At 33.6% G+C, this 19,749-nt stretch overlaps 2 protein-coding genes across 4 annotated transcripts; one reads left to right on the forward strand and one right to left on the reverse strand.

The window, feature by feature from the left end:
• Positions 1-7,203: 7,203 nt before the first annotated feature.
• On the forward strand, positions 7,204-14,579 carry LOC132745276 (E3 ubiquitin-protein ligase TRIM33-like). Of its 3 annotated transcripts, none has more exons than XR_009627818.1 (3): positions 7,204-7,252; positions 12,470-13,883; positions 13,915-14,579. XR_009627818.1 is itself a non-coding variant. In XM_060734150.1 (2 exons), the coding sequence occupies exon 2, from the start codon at positions 12,481-12,483 to the stop codon at positions 13,489-13,491; it is 1,011 nt and encodes a 336-aa protein (XP_060590133.1). In that variant the 5' UTR covers positions 8,658-8,784; positions 12,470-12,480; the 3' UTR covers positions 13,492-14,579. The 3 variants fall into 3 exon arrangements, 1 of the variants encoding a protein (XP_060590133.1); XR_009627817.1 differs by lacking the exon at positions 7,204-7,252 and adding an exon at positions 8,658-8,784; XM_060734150.1 differs by lacking the exon at positions 7,204-7,252 and adding an exon at positions 8,658-8,784 and having other exon boundaries at positions 12,470-14,579.
• Positions 8,910-10,165, reverse strand: LOC132745277 (uncharacterized). Its single transcript, XM_060734152.1, has one exon. It carries the CDS (start codon positions 10,063-10,065, stop codon positions 9,418-9,420), a length of 648 nt encoding a protein of 215 aa, XP_060590135.1. The 5' UTR covers positions 10,066-10,165; the 3' UTR covers positions 8,910-9,417.
• Positions 14,580-19,749: the final 5,170 nt, after the last annotated feature.

Below are 19,749 nucleotides of genomic sequence, written 5' to 3' on the forward strand. Positions count from 1 at the left end.
ATGCCGGGCTTAGTGCGGACGCCCGATCGACACTGGCAGACTGACAGTAGAACTCCCAACCTCAAACCGTCCTCAAATCCAGGCCTCCAAGTAGCTAGATTACAGGAGTACGCCAACACTCCCAGCCGATAGTAAACAGTTTATATTGCATTAATAAAATTAATATGGCAATGAATTTTTGGCTTTTTCTTCTTTTTTTAATCAATTAAATTTTGTATGCATATTTTTGAAAATTGATGAACTGATTTCAATAAATGTGTATGTGTGTGTTTATCTATATTAAAACACTATCACACAGTACGCCAACGTGTCATTTATTCATTGACAACTGTGTGTAAAACGTCATTCGCTTATTTGAAAATTAGACGTAACATATGGAAGCATCTTATCTTATTTAAACGTGCTAATATAATAAAATTAATGCTGTTTATTAAAGGCAAATTATGCCTCAAATACCAACAAGTTATTTGTTGATGATGCCACCAAATGATGTGAACAGTCACAGGTAATGTACAAAATCAGCCTTGACAATCGTTCTCATATTACAGTTGAATATCTGAAGCACTAATCAATTTTTCTTTATGTTCTTGGTATGTGCTCGTTGTTTAATAATTACGTTAGAATATAGACTGGCTTATTGACACGTTATTTATTAGTTAAAATTAGATTATGATAAAAAGAATATGATATTCAAACATGACACGATCACTTCAGTTAAACGTTTATTTTAATTCCTTCAGAAAAGATATTTTATTAGAAAATTTGAAAACAGTGTGATTGTTTAAAAATAAAAAAAATACACAAAAGCAAGGCTAAAGTTTTTCCCATTGCTGAAAAGACGAATGCATATCTACTAGCCGCCGCGTGCTAGTAAAAATGGCTTTAAGGAATATGAGATGCTCGTTTCCAGAAGAAAGTAGCGATAAATGTGAAACAATTGTCATAAAAGTATTAAAATGTAAAAAATGTAGTATTTTGACTTCCAAACAAAATATATATTAATTAGCTATAACTGCACTTATTGCCAATAATCAACAGATGAAAAAGATTGCTCATTTAAAAGGCTAATGAGTTACTTTAGGTACTATAAAAGTGCATCGAAATTAAAAAAAACTTAGGAGAAACAAAAAATAAAAGCATTTCTGAGACATAATGGGCCTTTAAACGTCAAATACGTGTTGAAACAAAGTCAGAGCTGCATTAAAAAACGCGTTGCATAGTATACAATACACAATCAAACTAAATATATATTTTCTTCTTCTAGCACACGTCACATAGCACTACTTAATAATATATTCTCAAAGTATAATTCAAGAAGAAAATAGTTATTTCATTTTAAACATATCAATCTGTCTACATTTGGACTAAGTGTGATTAAAAATACTGATGAACTGCGTTTTTCTATTTTAGTTTCTATATTTTAATAATTTGAAACCTGTCATAACTATGACTTACTCTGAACATGCATCTATTGTATTCATGTATCTATTTATTTAATCTTAATACCTGCTGTTCAATTGTGCGCGGAACCAGTAGGCATAAGGTGAGGCAGGTGATCATGATACCCCCAGGACTTTGCTTGTATGATTTGCATATATGCTTACGTTTTATTAATTTCTACTGAAATTACGCACATACTAGAGAAAATCAACAAAAGTCTGCGCAATTATCAGTATGTAATAGTTACCGTACGAGGAATAGGTCTGCATAGTATTTACAGACTCGGGTGGCGATTTGAAGACCGAGAGAGCGTAGCGATCGAGGTTTTTAAAAGGCCACCGGGTCTGTCAATACTATGCAGACCTATTCCGAGTGCGGTAACTATCTTACCTACATGCTCTTGTGTTTTTCTATCCAAACATCAGTTTATAACTCAATATTTATTAATATAAATCACAAGAAACCTTTCATTTATGTACTTTATCATGTATAAGAATGCATTCCGAAGCCATTCAAATATACCAACCGCTACGCTCTTGTAATTCATTAGTGCACAAATCAGGTGTTATTTGAATATTCTCGTTTGTTTCGTGGGGTTTCATTCTGTAATAAGGCCATGTAAATGTACCTGTTGAGAGTTTCAAGTCATTATTATTATTATTATATACCACATTTCTATAGCACTCTTTTCATAAATAATAAATGTCCAAGAGTGCTTTACATAAATCTGATAAAACATAATCATATATATAAGACATAAGGTACAATATTAATTAAGTAAACCTATTAAACAATAATGATAATCTAAAACCAGTAAAGGATGGTAAGAAATACAGACACATTTAGTTTAAAATCATGTCTCAATTAAAAAGGAAATCCTATAAAAAGATTTGAACGAAATAAGATTGTGAAAAAAGGTAACAAACAAAAGTTAAAAAGAAACCAAATATAAAGTAAAATCCTAAGACATAAAATCAAACACACAATTTACACTGATAATATAGCAAAAGTAGTACATGTATGTTTTTTTTATGAAACTAACGTCCATAGAACTTTATGAAATAATGTGTTTTGAGAGCTCTCTCAAAACTTAGCAAGGTATTACAGTCTCTCATGCCAGGTGGTAACGCATTCCATAATTTCGCTGCGGCTGTCTGGAAGCACCTGTCACCATATCGTACTGTCCGAGATTTAGGCACAACTAATGTCATTGAGTTATTCTGGGACCTCAGATTCCTGACTGGGATGTACACGTCTATCATGTCTTTTATATAGGCTGGTGATTGATCGATGAGGGATTTATATGTATAAGTCAAAATTTTATATTCGACCCGATACTCTACCGGAAGCCAGTGAAGTTCACGTAAGATAGGTGTTATGTGGTCATATTTGAGTGTTTTGGTCACAATTCTAGCTGCTGTATTTTGAACATGTTGTAACTTGGTCATTGACTGCTTAGAGACTTCATATAACAGTGCATTACAATAGTCTAACCTAGAGGTAACAAGTGAATTTACTAGAGATTTGGTTGCTTTAACAGATTCGGTCTGATGTGACCAATTTGTCTTAATTGTGCATAACAGTTCCTACAGACATTATTTACATGTTGTTCCATCCTCATGTACGAGTCAAGAAATGCACCAATATTGCGCACACTAGATGATTGGCTAATTTCGAACCGTCGACTGTTACTGTAACATCTGAAACAGGTTGTGCGTGATGTTCAGATGAGAAGATGATCAATTCTGTTTTGTCGCCGTTTAGCTTCAGCATGTTGGCATTCATCCAACTTACAATATCGTCAAGACATCTTTCAATACGGTTTATATTCTCTTGAATTGAAAAACTAGTCACTGGTTTGAAGGATAGATAGAGTTGTGAGTCATCTGCGAAGAAATGGTTGTTTAGCTCATGTTTACGGCAGATTTCTCCGACAGGTTTCGTATACATCACATAGCTCTTGGGTCCAAGGACAGACCTTTGAGGTACACTGTACTCCATGTGGACTGGCTGTGATAGTTTGTTGTTTATGCATTCAGTCTGGTATCGGTCGGTCAGGTATGACTTCACCCATGCGAGTGGTTTGCCTGTAATTCCAAAGTGTCGTTCAAGGCGGCGAAGGAGCGTTCCGTGATCAATTGTATCAAAAGCAGCAGACAAATCAAGCATCACGAGAATAGTCACATTGTTATTATCCAAAGACTGTAGAATGTCATTTTGAACTTTTAACAATGCAGTCTCGGGCGAATGGAACTTGCGATTGGTTGACCTCGTGTAGATTGTTTGTCTTCAGATGGCTCTCAATTCGTACGTCAATGACCTTTTCCAAGATTTAAGACAGGAATGGCAAGTTAGACACAGGCCTATAGTTTTTCAGTTCGTTAGGATCTAGATTTGCTTTCTTTAGAAGTGGTCTTATTCGTGAGTGTTTGAACATTTTTGGTACATAAGCGGCATCCAAGGACACGTTTATGAAACTGATTATCACTGGTGTTAGTTCATCTAGGCATTCTTTTCACAGCCATGTTGGAATGGGATCTAACTCACAGGATTTGGTGGCTGATTTTTTAATCAATGCTTTAACTTCTTGTTATGTGGTTGGAGCAAACACAGTATATTTGACACCCGTATATTCAGATTCCATATCTACATTATCAGGTACCGATTTTGTTTGAGAACGTATGTTATTCCTTATTGTTTCAATCTTTCCGATAAAGAAGTCACTGAATTTCTGGGCAAGGCGCTCTGAAGATGAATCAGATGGTAGAATCACTTCATTTGTATCTCCAAGTAGACCTTTGGTAATCTTAGATAGACTTTTATGATCATTGCCACAAGACTCTATTTTACTTGTATAGTATTCTACACGAGCTTGTTTTAACATCTTGTTCACACTAGAACATTGTGTTCTGTAGATCTGGTGGACTATTGTAAGTTTAGTTTCACGCCATTTCCGTTCCAGTTTACGTTTTTCATGCTTGGCTTCGTGGAGTTGCTCTGTATACCACGGACAAGCAGGTCTCAATGAAATAGTCTTGTTAATCATCGGAGCATGTTTATCCAAAATAGAGGTTAGACTGTCTGAATCATAAAACCATCTATGTCAGAAGGGATACACTCTTTGTTGAAGAATTCCGTTTTCCGTATGTCATCTCGAAAAGAATCAATGTCAATTGCGCGAAGTTTTCTGTAAGAAACCAATTTCCGTACCGGTGCAGGTTTTGAGGCTTTAACAGCAAATGTAACAGCAAAATGGTCACGTAAGATATTTTCACTAGAGTCAGAGAGTCCAGGATCTATGACCTCTATGTTTGATACAATGTTGTCTGTTTCCCTTGATATCACTACGTCCAATGTATGACCTGCAACATGGGTTGGTTCTTGTACATGCTGATGCATACCACATGCATCAAGGTTACTTGTAAATTTTCTCGTATCGTTGTTGTCTGGTATATCTAGATCTAATGAAGGTTCAGATCGCCTAATATGATTGCAGAATTGTCAACTGTAGCGTACTTAGATAAGAAAAGGGGCCACATTATGATCAAGGAAAGTGTTTGTATTCAAGCCGTTCTGTTTAGAAGGAAATGGTCTGTATATTACCGCTAGCCTCATAGAGTACCGCCCAATAACTACATTACAGTCCATGAACTCAAATTGTGAGAATTCCTTGCTTTGACTTGACGACTCAGTGGTGACTTGTATAGAAGCTTTATGGATGATAGCTACACCCCCACCTCGCCTACCAACACGCGGGACATGTTTCATTTTGTAGCCAGGAGGTACAAGTTCACTGATACACACCTTATCAACAGAACTACCTAGCCATGTTTCAGTTATGGCACATATATCAAACTCATTGCAGAGAATAAAGTCACATATGTATAGGGTTTTGTTTTTCACTGAGCGTGCGTTCATTAAACATATTTTTATGTTTGTTTGGCCTTTTACTGTTGTATTGTGTTCAAGATTTACCCGGATTAAGTTTTTTTCACATTGCACATGCTCAGTGATTTTTCTATACGTCTTCTCTGATTAACTTTTGTTATTTCTTGGGGAAGTAACTGTAAATTGTCAACATTCACACCATTGTTAGTATCCCAGGCTCGTCTAATCCCATATTGCCCACCTCTGTTCCCTTTGTATTGCATTAACTTAAGTCCTTTCAAAGTGTTGATAATAATAGGATTAAGTCCTTTTTGTGAACTTGGTAATTGCCCGATATTATACAGGTCTGACCGTGTATATATAATCCTCGTCGAGTTTCGCTCACTAAAACACATTATTGCTGTATGCTTTAAAAAAATCTATAGAAGCATCAAGAAGTTTTAAATACCAAATATCTTTAAAACCACAAGAGTAATTCACATGCAATTTATATCACTGTGATTACAAAATGAAACTACGTAATATATCAAATTGATATAAAGAGGGTAAAGGTAAGATTATTATTTTATAATATGTATATATAATATAATAATAATAATATACAAAATATATTGACATTGAATACTTAATCTTGATATATAATGAATTTCATGGTAAATATATGATCCGCCTATTTTAGATATAAAATTTACGATTATGTTCAAAGGAAAGTAAGTGACAGGCTTTTGTGAATATAAATAAATACTAATAATACATGTAGTTAAACTGTCTTGTAAGTTTGTTTGTTTAGGTTTTTTATGTTATTATTATTGTTTTCATGTAGGCGTTTTATAGATGGCGGATTTTAAATATGCTTAGTATTTCTTCATGTTCGGAAGATTTTTCTTTCGGTGTATTCTCTATAAGAATCATTCCCCCTTCTTCATATGTTTGATAAGATCGTTTATATCCCATAATGCAGAATTGTTAAAATAACGCAGGATTGTGCAACAAAATCTGACAGAATTGTGGAAATAAATGCCGAAAACTAGTATTATATGAAGCTAAATAGTTCGGTAAAATGTGTTTATACCGAAAAGCAAACTATAAAGAATGTCTTTATGCACGTTATATCAGCAAAACACAAACTTTACAAGAACGGTAGTCAGGTCGGTTTTCTTAAAGCAAAAACTATCATATGAGAGCTAGAATATGATGTCCTACCAGCCGTATGCGCTGATTCATTTCTTTTAATTTGATGAACATGTACTTTAATTTTTATATATCGGTCCTATTCCCCCACCCTTATTTGCACAATTCAGAGTTATTTTTTGCATAATTCCTGCATTATTTCAACATTTCAGTGTCATTGGATATACGTATACGGGGATTATTATGTAATGCTTAATCTTAAATGCACGAGTTTCACATATTTTCTTTTGGATATATAGAACAATAGAACAATAAGAGGTCGGTATCTATTTGCAGACCTGTTAAGCGGTCGGTAAACGATTTACTAGACCGCGTTTAACAAAGGAGCCGGTAGGTAAGTAGTTACCGTACGAGGAATAGATCTGCATAGTATTTACAGACCCGGATGGCGATTTGAAGACCGAGAGAGCGTAGCGATCGAGGTTTTTAAAAGGCCACCGGGTCTGTAAATACTATACAGACCTATTCCGAGTGCGGTAACTAACTGACCTACAAGCTCTTTTGTTTTTCTATCTATACATCAGTTCTTAACTCAGTATTTATTAATATTACTCACAAGAAACATATTATTTATGTACTTTATCATGTTTAAGAAAGCATTTCAAAGCCATGCTACGCTCTTGTAATTCATTCGTGTAATTTGAATATTCTCGTGTTTTTCGTGGGGTTTCATTATGTAATAAGGTCAGGTAATATACTTGTTGAGTTGACAGAACTTGTCGAGTAGGCAAAGGTAAGATCATTATTTTGATATATGAATACATAACATATTAATAATATATACAAATATTGAGGAAGATAAAAAAAGTTTTCTACTCATAAAACGGAACACTTTATCTTTATCTGTCTGATCAGGATCCATGCTGTTCGCTTTCAAACCCTATTACAAGTAGAGAAACTAATAGCGAACAGCATGGATCCTGATCAGACTGCGCGGATGCGCAGGCTGGTCTGGATCCATGCTGGTCGCAAACGCACTATGTTGGTTTTGACGTGACGCGGCTCAAATAATGTTCATTCTGTAGATAAAAGGTGATGATATATCATGTGAAAAAGAAGTATACCACGTTACACAAGTCTGTTTTAGCTATGTATTTCTTTGTTGCATGTCTTCCGTTCAATTACCGCAAGCCCAAAGTAAGCTATACAATAATTTCATGATATATTTTGATCTGATCTGATATATTTTTGTGCCATTCAACATATTGCAAGTACATAAAAATATGACAGTATCTCTACTTAAAGCGGCATCACGATCAGCCAAAATGTTTCAAGAATATTAAACTTTTAAAAAAGTATTAATGTTTTAAGAATCGATGTAAAAAGATTCAACAGTCAAGTAATAATCAACATGGTGTGTGCAATTAATGACTGATTTTTCAGTACTCATCGCCATATGTCTAGCGCGTTACTAACGCAGTATGCCTTGGGCTATTTCTGGATAATTTGACCCTTGTCGACTGTTAAGGAATGTGTAAATAAATATCTGTGTTCACTTCACCATATTTTACTTTTAAATACGTTTTCGAAATTTGCATGAATCAGAATGCATGCTGCTTAAGTGAATTTATGAATTATGAAAACTGTTTTATAATGCTGGGAACAATTAAATGTCATTGATTTTACCATTTTCCGTATATTTCATATGAAAGGGCAGTAACTCATTACACTGAAACTATTCAAACTTTCACCTGATTTCCCTCACTTATTTTAAAATTATGTTTATATATTTAAAGTGTTTAATTTCTTAAAAACAAAACTTTCAATAAACTCGCATGCTTATACCATTTCTACACAATTCTCAAAATTAACTACAGAGATATTGAAAATCCATAATCTACATTTCTTGTTCAATGTGTCTTCAAAATTGTATTAACAAACCGTTGTCTTTTAGTAATCACATCACACACATTCTCAAATAGGTATTATTTTCATTTTTGAATATTTCTCTATACATATAAGTATCTCATTCTCTGTAATAATCAACTCCGTTATTTCAATTGGATATCAGGCTATTCAAAACTTTAAAATAGTAGAACTGAATAATGCAAATAAATAAGAGGACACTAAAGTGAGGTTGTAAATGGAGAAAATTTCTGAATTTCGGAAAAAAGAGATATGATAAATTTCAACTTTTTTATCTCCTATGACATTTTAGAGCATAAAGGAGTGTATCTTAAGCAAACAAGTCAGACTAAAACCATGTTATCTTGAAAGTGAATATTTGTGTACTAGCTTGTGAGTGTCGTAAGGATATATGCATATGTACGTGTATTTCAGTTTGTGTTAATTTTATAAAATCATTCTCAAATTATTTATTCATTAAAGGTGTCGGAATACCGGATGTACTTGACATTGAAATAATTATCTGTTATGAAAACACCCAAAGTACAGTCTAGACTGTTTTAAGAGACCTACTTTGGGAAACAAGAAAAAAGGTCACATATGACAGGGAGTCTCTTAAAACAGTCTTGCCAAATTTGCCAACATTGGTTTAAAAATGTACATGGATATGTACATGTATAGCTAAGTATTGACTTATTTCATTGAAATACATACATGGCATTAAGATAAGAGTGATAATTGGCTATAAACTATTTCTTTTATTGCATTTAAAAAGATAAAACATTAAAAATACAGTACAGTGTTATTTGATAAAACAATAAAACCATTGAAAACATTAAAATGTTACCTGTTTACTTTAAGATCATTAAAAAGGACAGTTAAAGGGAGTTAAAAAAATAAAATGTATCACTGGATAAAGTTCAGCTATCTATACACTAATAAAAATTATATTAAATGCATTGTCTTAAAATTCATATTAAAATTATTGTCTCTTGGTAACACTAATTAAAATTCATACTAAATGCATATCTCATGGTGACTTAAAATATTAAATTACACTGTTCTCTTTTCAAAGAAATCAGTAATCTGTGTTTGTTTCGGTTTGTTCAAGATCTCGTTGCACAGCTCATCATCAAATTTGACAATGTTATCAACCAGTGTCTGATTTCCTAAACTGACCGCAAAGGTTTTAAGTTTATTAAAATAGTCACAAGCCTCAGAGTAAGTCGGTACATTTACTGATGAATCATTATCATTGTCATCACTGTCATCATCATCACCATCAATGCCGGCAGAGAAAGCACAATTTTCTGGCATAAATTGTGAAAGTAAAGTTTCAATTGGTGCATCCCAGTTTGAATTTTGTATTTCGCATGTTAACAATTCTTCATCAATTCTGATGAGGTCTTCATAATCGCACCCAAAAAGCTCGTGTGACATTTGCATTACTGCTAACGGGACATCATCATCATCATCCTCATCGTCATTGGCATCAACACCAGTAACAGAAAGAGCACTGCCCGAACTATTTGTATAATCACAATCAAAACTGAATCCAGCTTTTAAAAAACATTTTACAATTGTGCTTCCCTCGACTTCTGACCATGAATTGCTGAGCAAGTAAATTGCATCTAAGATTGTTATTTGTTTAAGAAGCTCACTGCCCTGCATAGCTGGATGTTGCTCCATACCGCGTATCATATGTTGTAACTGAAATGTACAAAGAAAAATGTGTTAAAACGCATGTTGATACCTTAAAAGTATGCTGCCTTACAGAAAAGCAGATTAAATTTGACAATAAGACAAAAGTAATTATCCACCTGACATCAACACTAGCATTATACATTAAAAGCAGATTTCTATTGCAAATCAAAAAAGGAAATTATTACATGCAGAATTAAAATTGATTTCCTAGCCTTCAAATAATGTGTGTGTGATTTTTCATGTCGGAAAAAACAACCTACCTGACGTTTTCTGAACTTGAGTTTTACTGTCTGGATTATCCCCTGATCCATTGGTTGTGTGACAGACGTTGTATTGGCCGGCAAAAACTGTACTTTGATATTACTCGAGTTGACCTTGGGGTGTGAAGGTGCGTTGTCGACAATTAGTAAAATGTTTCTGTTTTGACTTTTCATTTTTCTGTTTAGTGACTTCAGGAATTCTTCATAAATGTAACTGTTCATCCACGCTTTTTTATTAAAAAAATAATCAACTGGCAAACTTTTCACGTCCATTCTACCAAAACACCTCGGGTTACGAGATTTACCAATAACAAGAGGCTTAATCTTCTCGCCGGTCAAACTAGAGCACAAAGCCACTGTTATTCGCTCCTTTGATCTTTTCCCTCCAGCGCAATCATCACCTTTTAATCGATAAGTCTTACGTCCACTGTCACGAAAAAATAAACCCGTTTCATCCATATTGAAAATATTTTCTGGTTTATAGTTTGCACATAATGTAGGTAATTTTTCTGTCCATTCAGAAATTGTTGACTGCTTTACATCGCCCCTCTCACCACTCATAGACCCAAATGAAATACTATGTCTCTTAATGAAACTCTCTTTCGAGGCCTTGAATGACGTATTTCCTTGTTTTGCTGCAAAATTGAGGGCCTGCTCCTGTATTAATGGCCCTGTGATGTTTACTCTCCTATTAACAACATCTTTAAACCATTCATAAGTTAATGTGTTAACTTCCACATTTCCTGTGAGATATTGACGTCTCTTTGTTTCACTGGGAACATTGTTTTCAAAGTCAGATAAAACTTCCAACTTCCTTTTGCGTAAATTTTGAATTTGCGTTTTGCCAACACCGAAGTCCTTGCAATTTTGTACACTGGTTTACCCCGATCCAGCATTTCTAGGGCCTTAACACGCTGTTCAAGTGTTAAAACGATTCTTTTTTTGCTTTTTTCAGCCGCCATGTTTTGTAAACAAATTGAATCTCGTCACAAATAACATCGCGCGAGATAACGAACGATAACTCTTTCGTGTATAAATTTTCTGGGGAGCGTCTCAAAGTCGGTAAAAACAGTCTGAAAAGCGGATCGGGACCCGGATTTCATAGTCGTTTGTCGCGTAAGACAGGGAGTCGCTTAATTCAGTCTAAATTAATAGTAAATTGCGTCGGGGGCAAAAAATAGCGTCGCATATGACAGGGAGTCGTCTAATTCAGGGGGTCGTTAAGGCAGTCTCGACTGTACGTGTTGATTATTAGTTAAGAAGATTTTTGACAGGTTATTTGGCCCTTTATAAATGGTTGTTTGTATATATAACCCGAAACGCTAGGAAAAGGTTATAGTGCAAACAAACGTTTACATTGACCAATCATTCTGTCATGAAAATTTATAACGAATTTATAATACAGCAGAGAAAAAAAAGAGACTGACAGCCGCCGTGTATATTATTAGTTATAAAGATTATTGACAGATCATATCGCAAACAATCGTTTATATATAGGGGATATTGAATGAGTGTAGTTTCATGCTAAATTTATTGAACGAGTTGAATAAAATTATATTATGCGAGCCTCTGGCGAGCATAATATTGTTTTATTCAACGAGTTCAATAAATTTAGTATTGAATCTACACGAATATAATATTCTTTTAATCACATATTTAAAAGAAGAACAGTACACTGTTAAAATGAGTATTTTTTTCAATGACGCGTCTATAGTGTAACGCTTACAGTAGCGCACTTTGACGCTGCGCAAATGACGTCACGTCAAAGTGTTATTACACTAGTGTAATATCGTTTTTATTGAATGGATTTATTACACTCCTGCGCCGCGGTTTATGTGATAAATAGCCTTATAACCTGTCAATAATTTTTATAACTAATAATATAAACGTGACGATTATCAAATGAAAAGCGACGTTGCAGAACAGAATAGAGCTTTTATTTCTTATATGTACATAGTACATCATCATATACATAATAATATTCAAGTAACATGTTCTTTTAAGTGCAATCAATATAAAGAAATCAATTATATAACAACTATAAAGATATCAATTATTAATGAAGCTTTAGTTGATTGTTATTAAGCCTCAATTACAAACGTACAATATTATGATATATAAAACAATAATATTTTTTACAGACTATTGAACAATGGGAGGAAGCAGTAGCAAAGAAGCAGACAATGACAGTAGCAGGTGTATGACGTGCAAAGTTGATGGAGTTGAAAAAGAAGCTGGGGCTTTCTGTATGAATTGTGCTGAATCTTTGTGCACAGACTGTGTTCGTGATCATCGTAAAAATAAAGCTTCGCGAAACCATATTATACAAGAGGGTACTTATAATGATTTAGTTGTTTTAAAGTCTATAAAATCGATGGTTTCTTGTTCAGAACACCCAGAGGAAGAAGTTTTAATAGAATGTAAAGATCACGTGAAGTTCATGTGTCGAAAGTGTCATTTTGCTAATCATATAAATTGCAATGTTAGAGAGTTAGGGAGTGAAATTTCAGATGGATCTGTAAATAACGTGACGGATGAATTAAAAGAAGTTCATGCGGCAACAGTGTGTGCGAGAGAATGCAAAGAAGAAAAAATTAAAATGCTCCTCGATAAACAAAACGCACTAAAGCAAGAAAGAGATCTTATTATAAATACGTTTGACAGCCTAAATAAGGATTTAGAAAATGAAATTGAAAATCTTGTTTTAAAAGAAAAAGATGTGTTAGAAAGTGACATTGATGAATGCAAAGCCCATGAAAAAGAATTAAATTTGAACAAAGAATTTATTCAAAAGGTTTTGCAAACGGGCAATTCTGTTTGGACTGAAGTTGTTAACGATGCTGTGAGAAAGAAAACAAAACAGTTAAAAGAAAACATAAATGTGCTAAGCAATAAAAAGGCCAGCAATCTGAATTTTAAACCAAGTGAAACCTTTCTGGCATTGAAACAAATGTCTTCTCTTGGAAAGATAGAAATGATTCGCGAGAGTGGTCTACAAACTCCAGTCGTACATGATGTTGAAGTTAACTTGAATTTCAGCAGTGATGCTGTGGAAGACACAAAAGGTTCAACGTGCGTAAGCCAAACAGATATTTGTGAAGTTCCTGGACATAAAAATCGACGGTCATATCGCAAAAGACAAGGCAAGAAAAATAGCAAATAAATGTACAACGCTTAATAGCTTATAATAAACTGCGATTGATTGAAGAACATATCGGTGTTCAGATAGTGCAAGATTGTATTTCTGTCATATGAAGAAACTTTATTACATCAATTAAAATAAATCATCATGCTGACAGTTTAAATCAGTAATATTTTCAAAATTAAGATAAATGATTTTCCATCATACTCACATTACAAACATACACAAGTCTGTCCTAAACATAGTTTCAATCACTTTGCTTTATTTGTTCAGATATTAAGATAGACTGTAATGACTGAAATGAAAGTATTCAAATCATAATGTATGATCATATGCTATATTCAATTAGCTGATAAGCTATAATTTTGTAAATATCAATTTTCGTTTGATAAATAATAATCATATGTTTGCAAGTCTTATCATAGTATAATCACGAAATGGCAGTCAAATGGAAATGGCCCAGCTGTAGAGTTGAAGTCAAAAAAAATATTTTCAAAATATTTGCCATTTTACCGAAACAAGGTCAATGCCTATGAGTCTTATGAAATGCGCAGCAATGACGTTACTTTGATTATTGTAGGTGAACTGAAATTGTCTTAGGCGACAATAAATAAATAATATTTTACCAAACGACACTCTTTGAATCACCTTACACAGGTATGAATATAGTGACGACAGCATAGGAATTATCAGACTTATAAAACAAATTCCGGGTTATTATACGTCCGTAATATAAACTTAGTCTTAATGAGTAAGGTATCCGCTTTACAAATAAACAAAATATATAACAATTAAACAAATTACTAGCACATGCATACATGTATCTAAGGAAGCAGTATAAAAGGAACCATAATAATGAGTTGTACGTTGTGAAAACGTCATTAGCGTTGGTGTAAACAAACTCAAAGTTTTGAATGTTTAACGCTACACACAATACATGTACAAAGTCGATACCGATTGACTCATTATGTGAATGTTTCCTCGTATCATGAGAAGTCCTTTTGCAAGGGAAAAGGGGGAAATGATATATCCAACGCTTGAATGATGTCAAATTGGAGTATAAAGTTCTTTGAGTTTGAAATTAGGTTCTGGTGACATTTTTGACAAGATCCCGTAGCACTACTTAATAATATATTCTCAAAGTATAATTCAAGAAGAAAATAGTTATTTCATTTTAAACATATTAATCTGTCTACATTTGGACTCAGTGTGATTAAAAATACTGATGAACTGCGTTTTTCTATTTTAGTTTCTATATTTTAATAATTTGAAACCTGTCATAACTATGATTTACTCTGAACATGCATCTATTGTATTCATGTATCTATTTATTTAATATTGATACCTGCTGTTCAATTTTGCGCGGAACCAGTAGGCATAAGGTGAGGCAGGTGATCATGATACCCCCAGGACTTTGCTTGTATGATTTGCATATATGCTTACGTTTTATTAATTTCTACTGAAATTACGCACATACTAGAGAAAATCAACAAAAATTAAACTCACGACATCTGGAAAACAAGTAAAATCAGAAAATGTGCAAACGCCACTGGTTAAAATCCAGGACCCGTGTCTGCGCAATTATCAGTATCTCTAAAGAGTACAAAATTTATATTGAGGAAATCCCATGTACATACACATGCGTTACACATGCGTTATAATATACCATGAAAATCTCACTTGCAAAGTTCTTCGGCTCTAGCCGCCAATCTTCGGAGAATTACCTCGGACATGAAAATGTGTCTAACCTAGGCATGTAAACAAATAGTATGGTATTTGTTATATTGTGTACAGGTTAACTAAGTTAACTTGAATGCAATAAGTAATAGTTACCGTACGAGGAATAGGTCTGCATAGTATTTACAGACCCGGGTGGCGATTTGAAGACCGAGAGAGCGTAGGGATCGAGGTTTTTAAAATGCCACCGGGTCTGTAAGTAATAGTTACCGTACGAGGAATAGGTCTGCATAGTATTTACAGACCCGGGTGGCGATTTGAAGACCGAGAGAGCGTAGCGATCGAGGTTTTTAAAGGCTACCGGGTCTGTAAATACTATGCAGACCTATTCCGAGTGCGGTAACTATCTTACCTACATGCTCTTTTGTTTTTCTATCCATACATCATTTTTTAGCTCAGTATTTATTAATATTACTCACAAGAAACATATTACTTATGTACTTTATCATGTTTAAAAAAGCATTCCAAAGCCAAGCAAAGATACCATCCGCTACGCTCTTGTAATTCATTCGTTCACAAAAATCAGGTGTTATTTGAATATTTTCGTGATTATCGTGGGGTTTCATTATGTAATAAGGTCAGGTAATGTACTTGTTGAGTTGAGTCACAGAAAATGAAAACAGAACTTGTCGAGTAGGGAAAGGTAAGATCATTATTTTGATATATGAATACATAACATATAAATGATATAAACAAATACTGAGGAAGATAAAAATGTTTTCTAATCATAAAAACAAAAAACGGAACACTTTATCTTTATATATAATAATTTTCATGGTAAATAGATGATCTGGCTATTTCTTATATAATAAAAATACAAATGTATACGATTTTTTCAAAGGAAAGTAAAAGACGGGGTTCTATGAATAAATATTAGTAATACATATAGTTACACCGTTATGTAAGTTGGGTTTTGTTGTTGTTGTTTTTTATGATGGCTGATTTTAAATGTTCTTAGAATTTCATCCATGCATGTTAGGAAGAATTTTCTTAATTAGCATTATCCGTTATAAGACCGCATGTAAGCACGCGATCTAGAATGGAAGCGCAAGTCGTATTCTTGTCTTGGTACTGGTATACAACATCCAAATTGTAATGTAAAAATAACTGGGAAAAAATGAGAAAAACGGTCTTATACTAAAGATGAACTATACTCTCACTGAAAGTAATATTTTGGGAAAGAAAGATGCAGAAGTTGACTTTGATTCGATATGCACCAATAATATAATCGTCGTATTTATCCTATAATGCAGAATTGTTAAAATAATGCAGGATTGTGCAAATTCAGACATAGTTGTGGAAATAAATACCGAAAACTAGTATCTTATGAAGCTATGTAGTTCAGCAAATGTGTTAGGTATACCGAAAAGCAAACTTTAAAGAAAGGCTTATTGTGCGTTGTTATACTCATTAATATCGGCGAAACACAAAACTTCAACGCCAGAACAGTAGCCAGTTCGTTTTTCTCACAAATAATCTGGAATATAAGTTATGAGAGTACTTACAGCCGTAAGCGCTAATTTATTTCGATTAATCTTAAAAGTATATATTGACCCTTTTCCCTATTCAAAGTGGTCATCATTATCTCCCCCTCCCCCACAATTCGGCGTTATTTTACGGTAAATATTGTGTACTGTAATGCACGAGTTTCTCGACTTCACATATTTTCTATTGTATAGAGAACAATAGAACAATGACCGGTCGGTATCTATTTGCAGACCTGTTAACCGGTCGGTAAGTGATTTACTAGACCGCTTTTAACAAAGGAGCCGGTAGGTAAATACTATGCAGACCTATTCCGAGTGCGGTAACTATCTTACCTACATGCTCTTTTGTTTTTCTATCTATACATCAGTTTTTAACTCAGTATTTATTAACATTACTCACAAGAAACATATTATTTATGTACTTAATCATGTTTAAGAAAGCATTCCAAAGCCATGCAAAAAAACCATCCGCTACGCTCTTGTAATTCATTCGTTAACAAATCAGGTGTAATTTGAATATTCTCGTGTTTTTCGTGGGGTTTCATTATGTAATAAGGTCAGGTAATGTACTTGTTGAGTTGACAGAACTTGTCGAGTAGGCAAAGGTAAGATCATTATTTTGATATATGAATACATAACATATTAATAATATATACAAATATTGAGGAAGATAAAAAAAAGTTTTCTACTCATAAAACGGAACACTTTATCTTTATATATAATAAATTTCATGGTAAATAGATGATCAGGCTATTTCTAATATAATTAAAATATACGATTTTTTCAAAGGAAAGTAAAAGACATGGTTTTATGAATAAATATTAGTAATACATGTAGATTTACCGTCATATTATTTGGGTTTGTTGTTGTCGTTGTTTTTTTTATGATAGCTGATTCTTAGAATTTCATTCATGTTTGGATTTTTTTTTTCGTTGTATTCTTAATTAGCATCATCCGTTATTCATATGTTTTATAAGACGCATGTAAGCACGCGGTCTAGAACTGGTTACAAAATCCAAATTGTAATGTAAAAAAAAACTGGGAAAAAATGAGAAAAACAAGTCTTATACTTAAGATGAACTATACTTTCACTGAAAGTAATAGTTTGGGAAAGAAAGATGCAGAAGTTGACTTTGATTCGATATGCTTCAATAATATAATCGTCGTATATATCCCATAATGCAAATTGTTAAAATAATGCAGGATTGTGCGAAATAATCTTGAATATATGTTATGAGGGTCCTTACAGCCGTATGCGCTAATTTATTTCAATTAATTTGATGAAATGTACTTTAAAATATATATCGACCCTTTTTCCTATTCGAAGTAGTCATTACCCATATAAATTTGCACAATTCAGCTTAATTTTTTCAAAATTTCTGCGTTTACGGTGAACATTGTGTAATGCACGAGATTCTCGACTTCACATATTTTCTATAGTATAGATAACAATAGAAAAAAACAGGTCGGTATAAATTTGCAGACCTGTTAAGCGGTCGGTAAGTGATTTACTAGACCGCTTTTAACAAAAGAGCCGGTAGGTAACTTGATATATATACAAGTAAAAAGTACATTATTTATATACTATTAGATTTTTTAGAAACTGTATGCCTGTTGACGACATTTTGGATTTGGTTATATTTTGTTAACAGTGGACGTACTTTAATTGATTTTGAAGACAGATTTTTCAAGAATATTACACCTTCTGTTTTTGTTTATATGAAGATAGATCTACATGGTAGTACAAATTTCAACCCGTGGTAGCGCCGAGATTATAATAAATAATTGTTGAGGTGTTCCGATTGTGCAAATCATAGCCTTACCGGTGCGTATTCATATCGGTACCCTCTTTGATCGGTACCCTCTGCGAAATCTACTGTGCCCTGTTTACATATGCACAGGTAATTCTCGGCTGAAAACAAACGGCGATTGACAGGCATCAAAATGAGCCGCGTCACGACAAAACCAACATAGTGCGTTTGCGACCAGCATGGATCAAGACAAGCCTGCTCATCCACGCAGTCTGATCAGGATCCATGCTGTTCGCTTTCAAACCCTATTACAAGTAGAGAAACTAATAGCGAACAGCATGGATCCTGATCAGACTGCGCGGATGCGCAGGCTGGTCTGGATCCATGCTGGTCGCAAACGCACTATGTTGGTTTTGTCGTGACGCGGCTCAAATAATGTAAATTCTGTAGATAAAAGGTGATGATATATCATGTGAAAAAGAAGTAAACCACGTTACACAAGTCTGTTTTAGCTATGTTTTTCTTTGTTGCATGTCTGCCGTTCAATTACCGCAAGCCCAAAGTAAGCTATACAATAATTTCGTGATATATTTTGATCTGATCTGATATATTTTTGTGCCATTCAACATATTGCAAGTACATAAAAATATGACAGTATCTCTACTTAAAGCGGCATCACGATCAGCCAAAATGTTTCAAGAATATTGAACTTTTAAAAAAAGTATTAATGTTTTAAAAATCGATGTTAAAAGATTCAACATTCAAGTAATAATCAACATGGTGTGTGCAATTAATGACTGATTTTTCAGTACTCATCGCCATATTTCTAGCGCGTTACTAACGCAGTATGCCTTGGGCTATTTCTGGATAATTTGACCCCTTGTCGACTGTTAGGAAATGTGTAAATAAATATCTGTGTTCACTTCACTATATTTTACTTTTAAATACATTTTCGAAATTTGCATGAGTCAGAATGCATGCTGCTTGAGTGAATTTATGAATTATGAAAACTGTTTTATAATGCTGGGAACAATTATATTGATTTTACTATTTTCCGTATACTTCATATGAAAGAGAAGTAACTCATTACATTGAAACTATTCAAGTGTTCTCATCTCCCTGATTTCCCTCCCTTGCTTTAGAATTATGTTTATATATTTATAGTGTTTAATTTCTTAAAAACAAAACTCTTAATGAACTCGCATGCTTATACCATTTCTACTCAATTCTCAAAATTAACTACAGAGATATTGAAAATCCATAATCTACATTTCTTGTTCAATGTGTCTTCAAAATTGTATTAA

The sequence above is a fragment of the Ruditapes philippinarum genome, unplaced genomic scaffold, assembly GCF_026571515.1.
Source record: "Ruditapes philippinarum isolate M1 unplaced genomic scaffold, ASM2657151v2 ctg1237_1_1_1_1, whole genome shotgun sequence".
Classification (NCBI taxonomy): domain Eukaryota; kingdom Metazoa; phylum Mollusca; class Bivalvia; order Venerida; family Veneridae; genus Ruditapes; species Ruditapes philippinarum.

Bases quoted from the DNA above. Each gene is read 5' to 3' on its own strand.
- LOC132745277 (XM_060734152.1), bottom strand. From the start codon at position 10,065: ATGATACGCGGTATGGAGCAACATCCAGCTATGCAGGGCAGTGAGCTT.
- LOC132745276 (XM_060734150.1), top strand. From the start codon at position 12,481: ATGGGAGGAAGCAGTAGCAAAGAAGCAGACAATGACAGTAGCAGGTGT.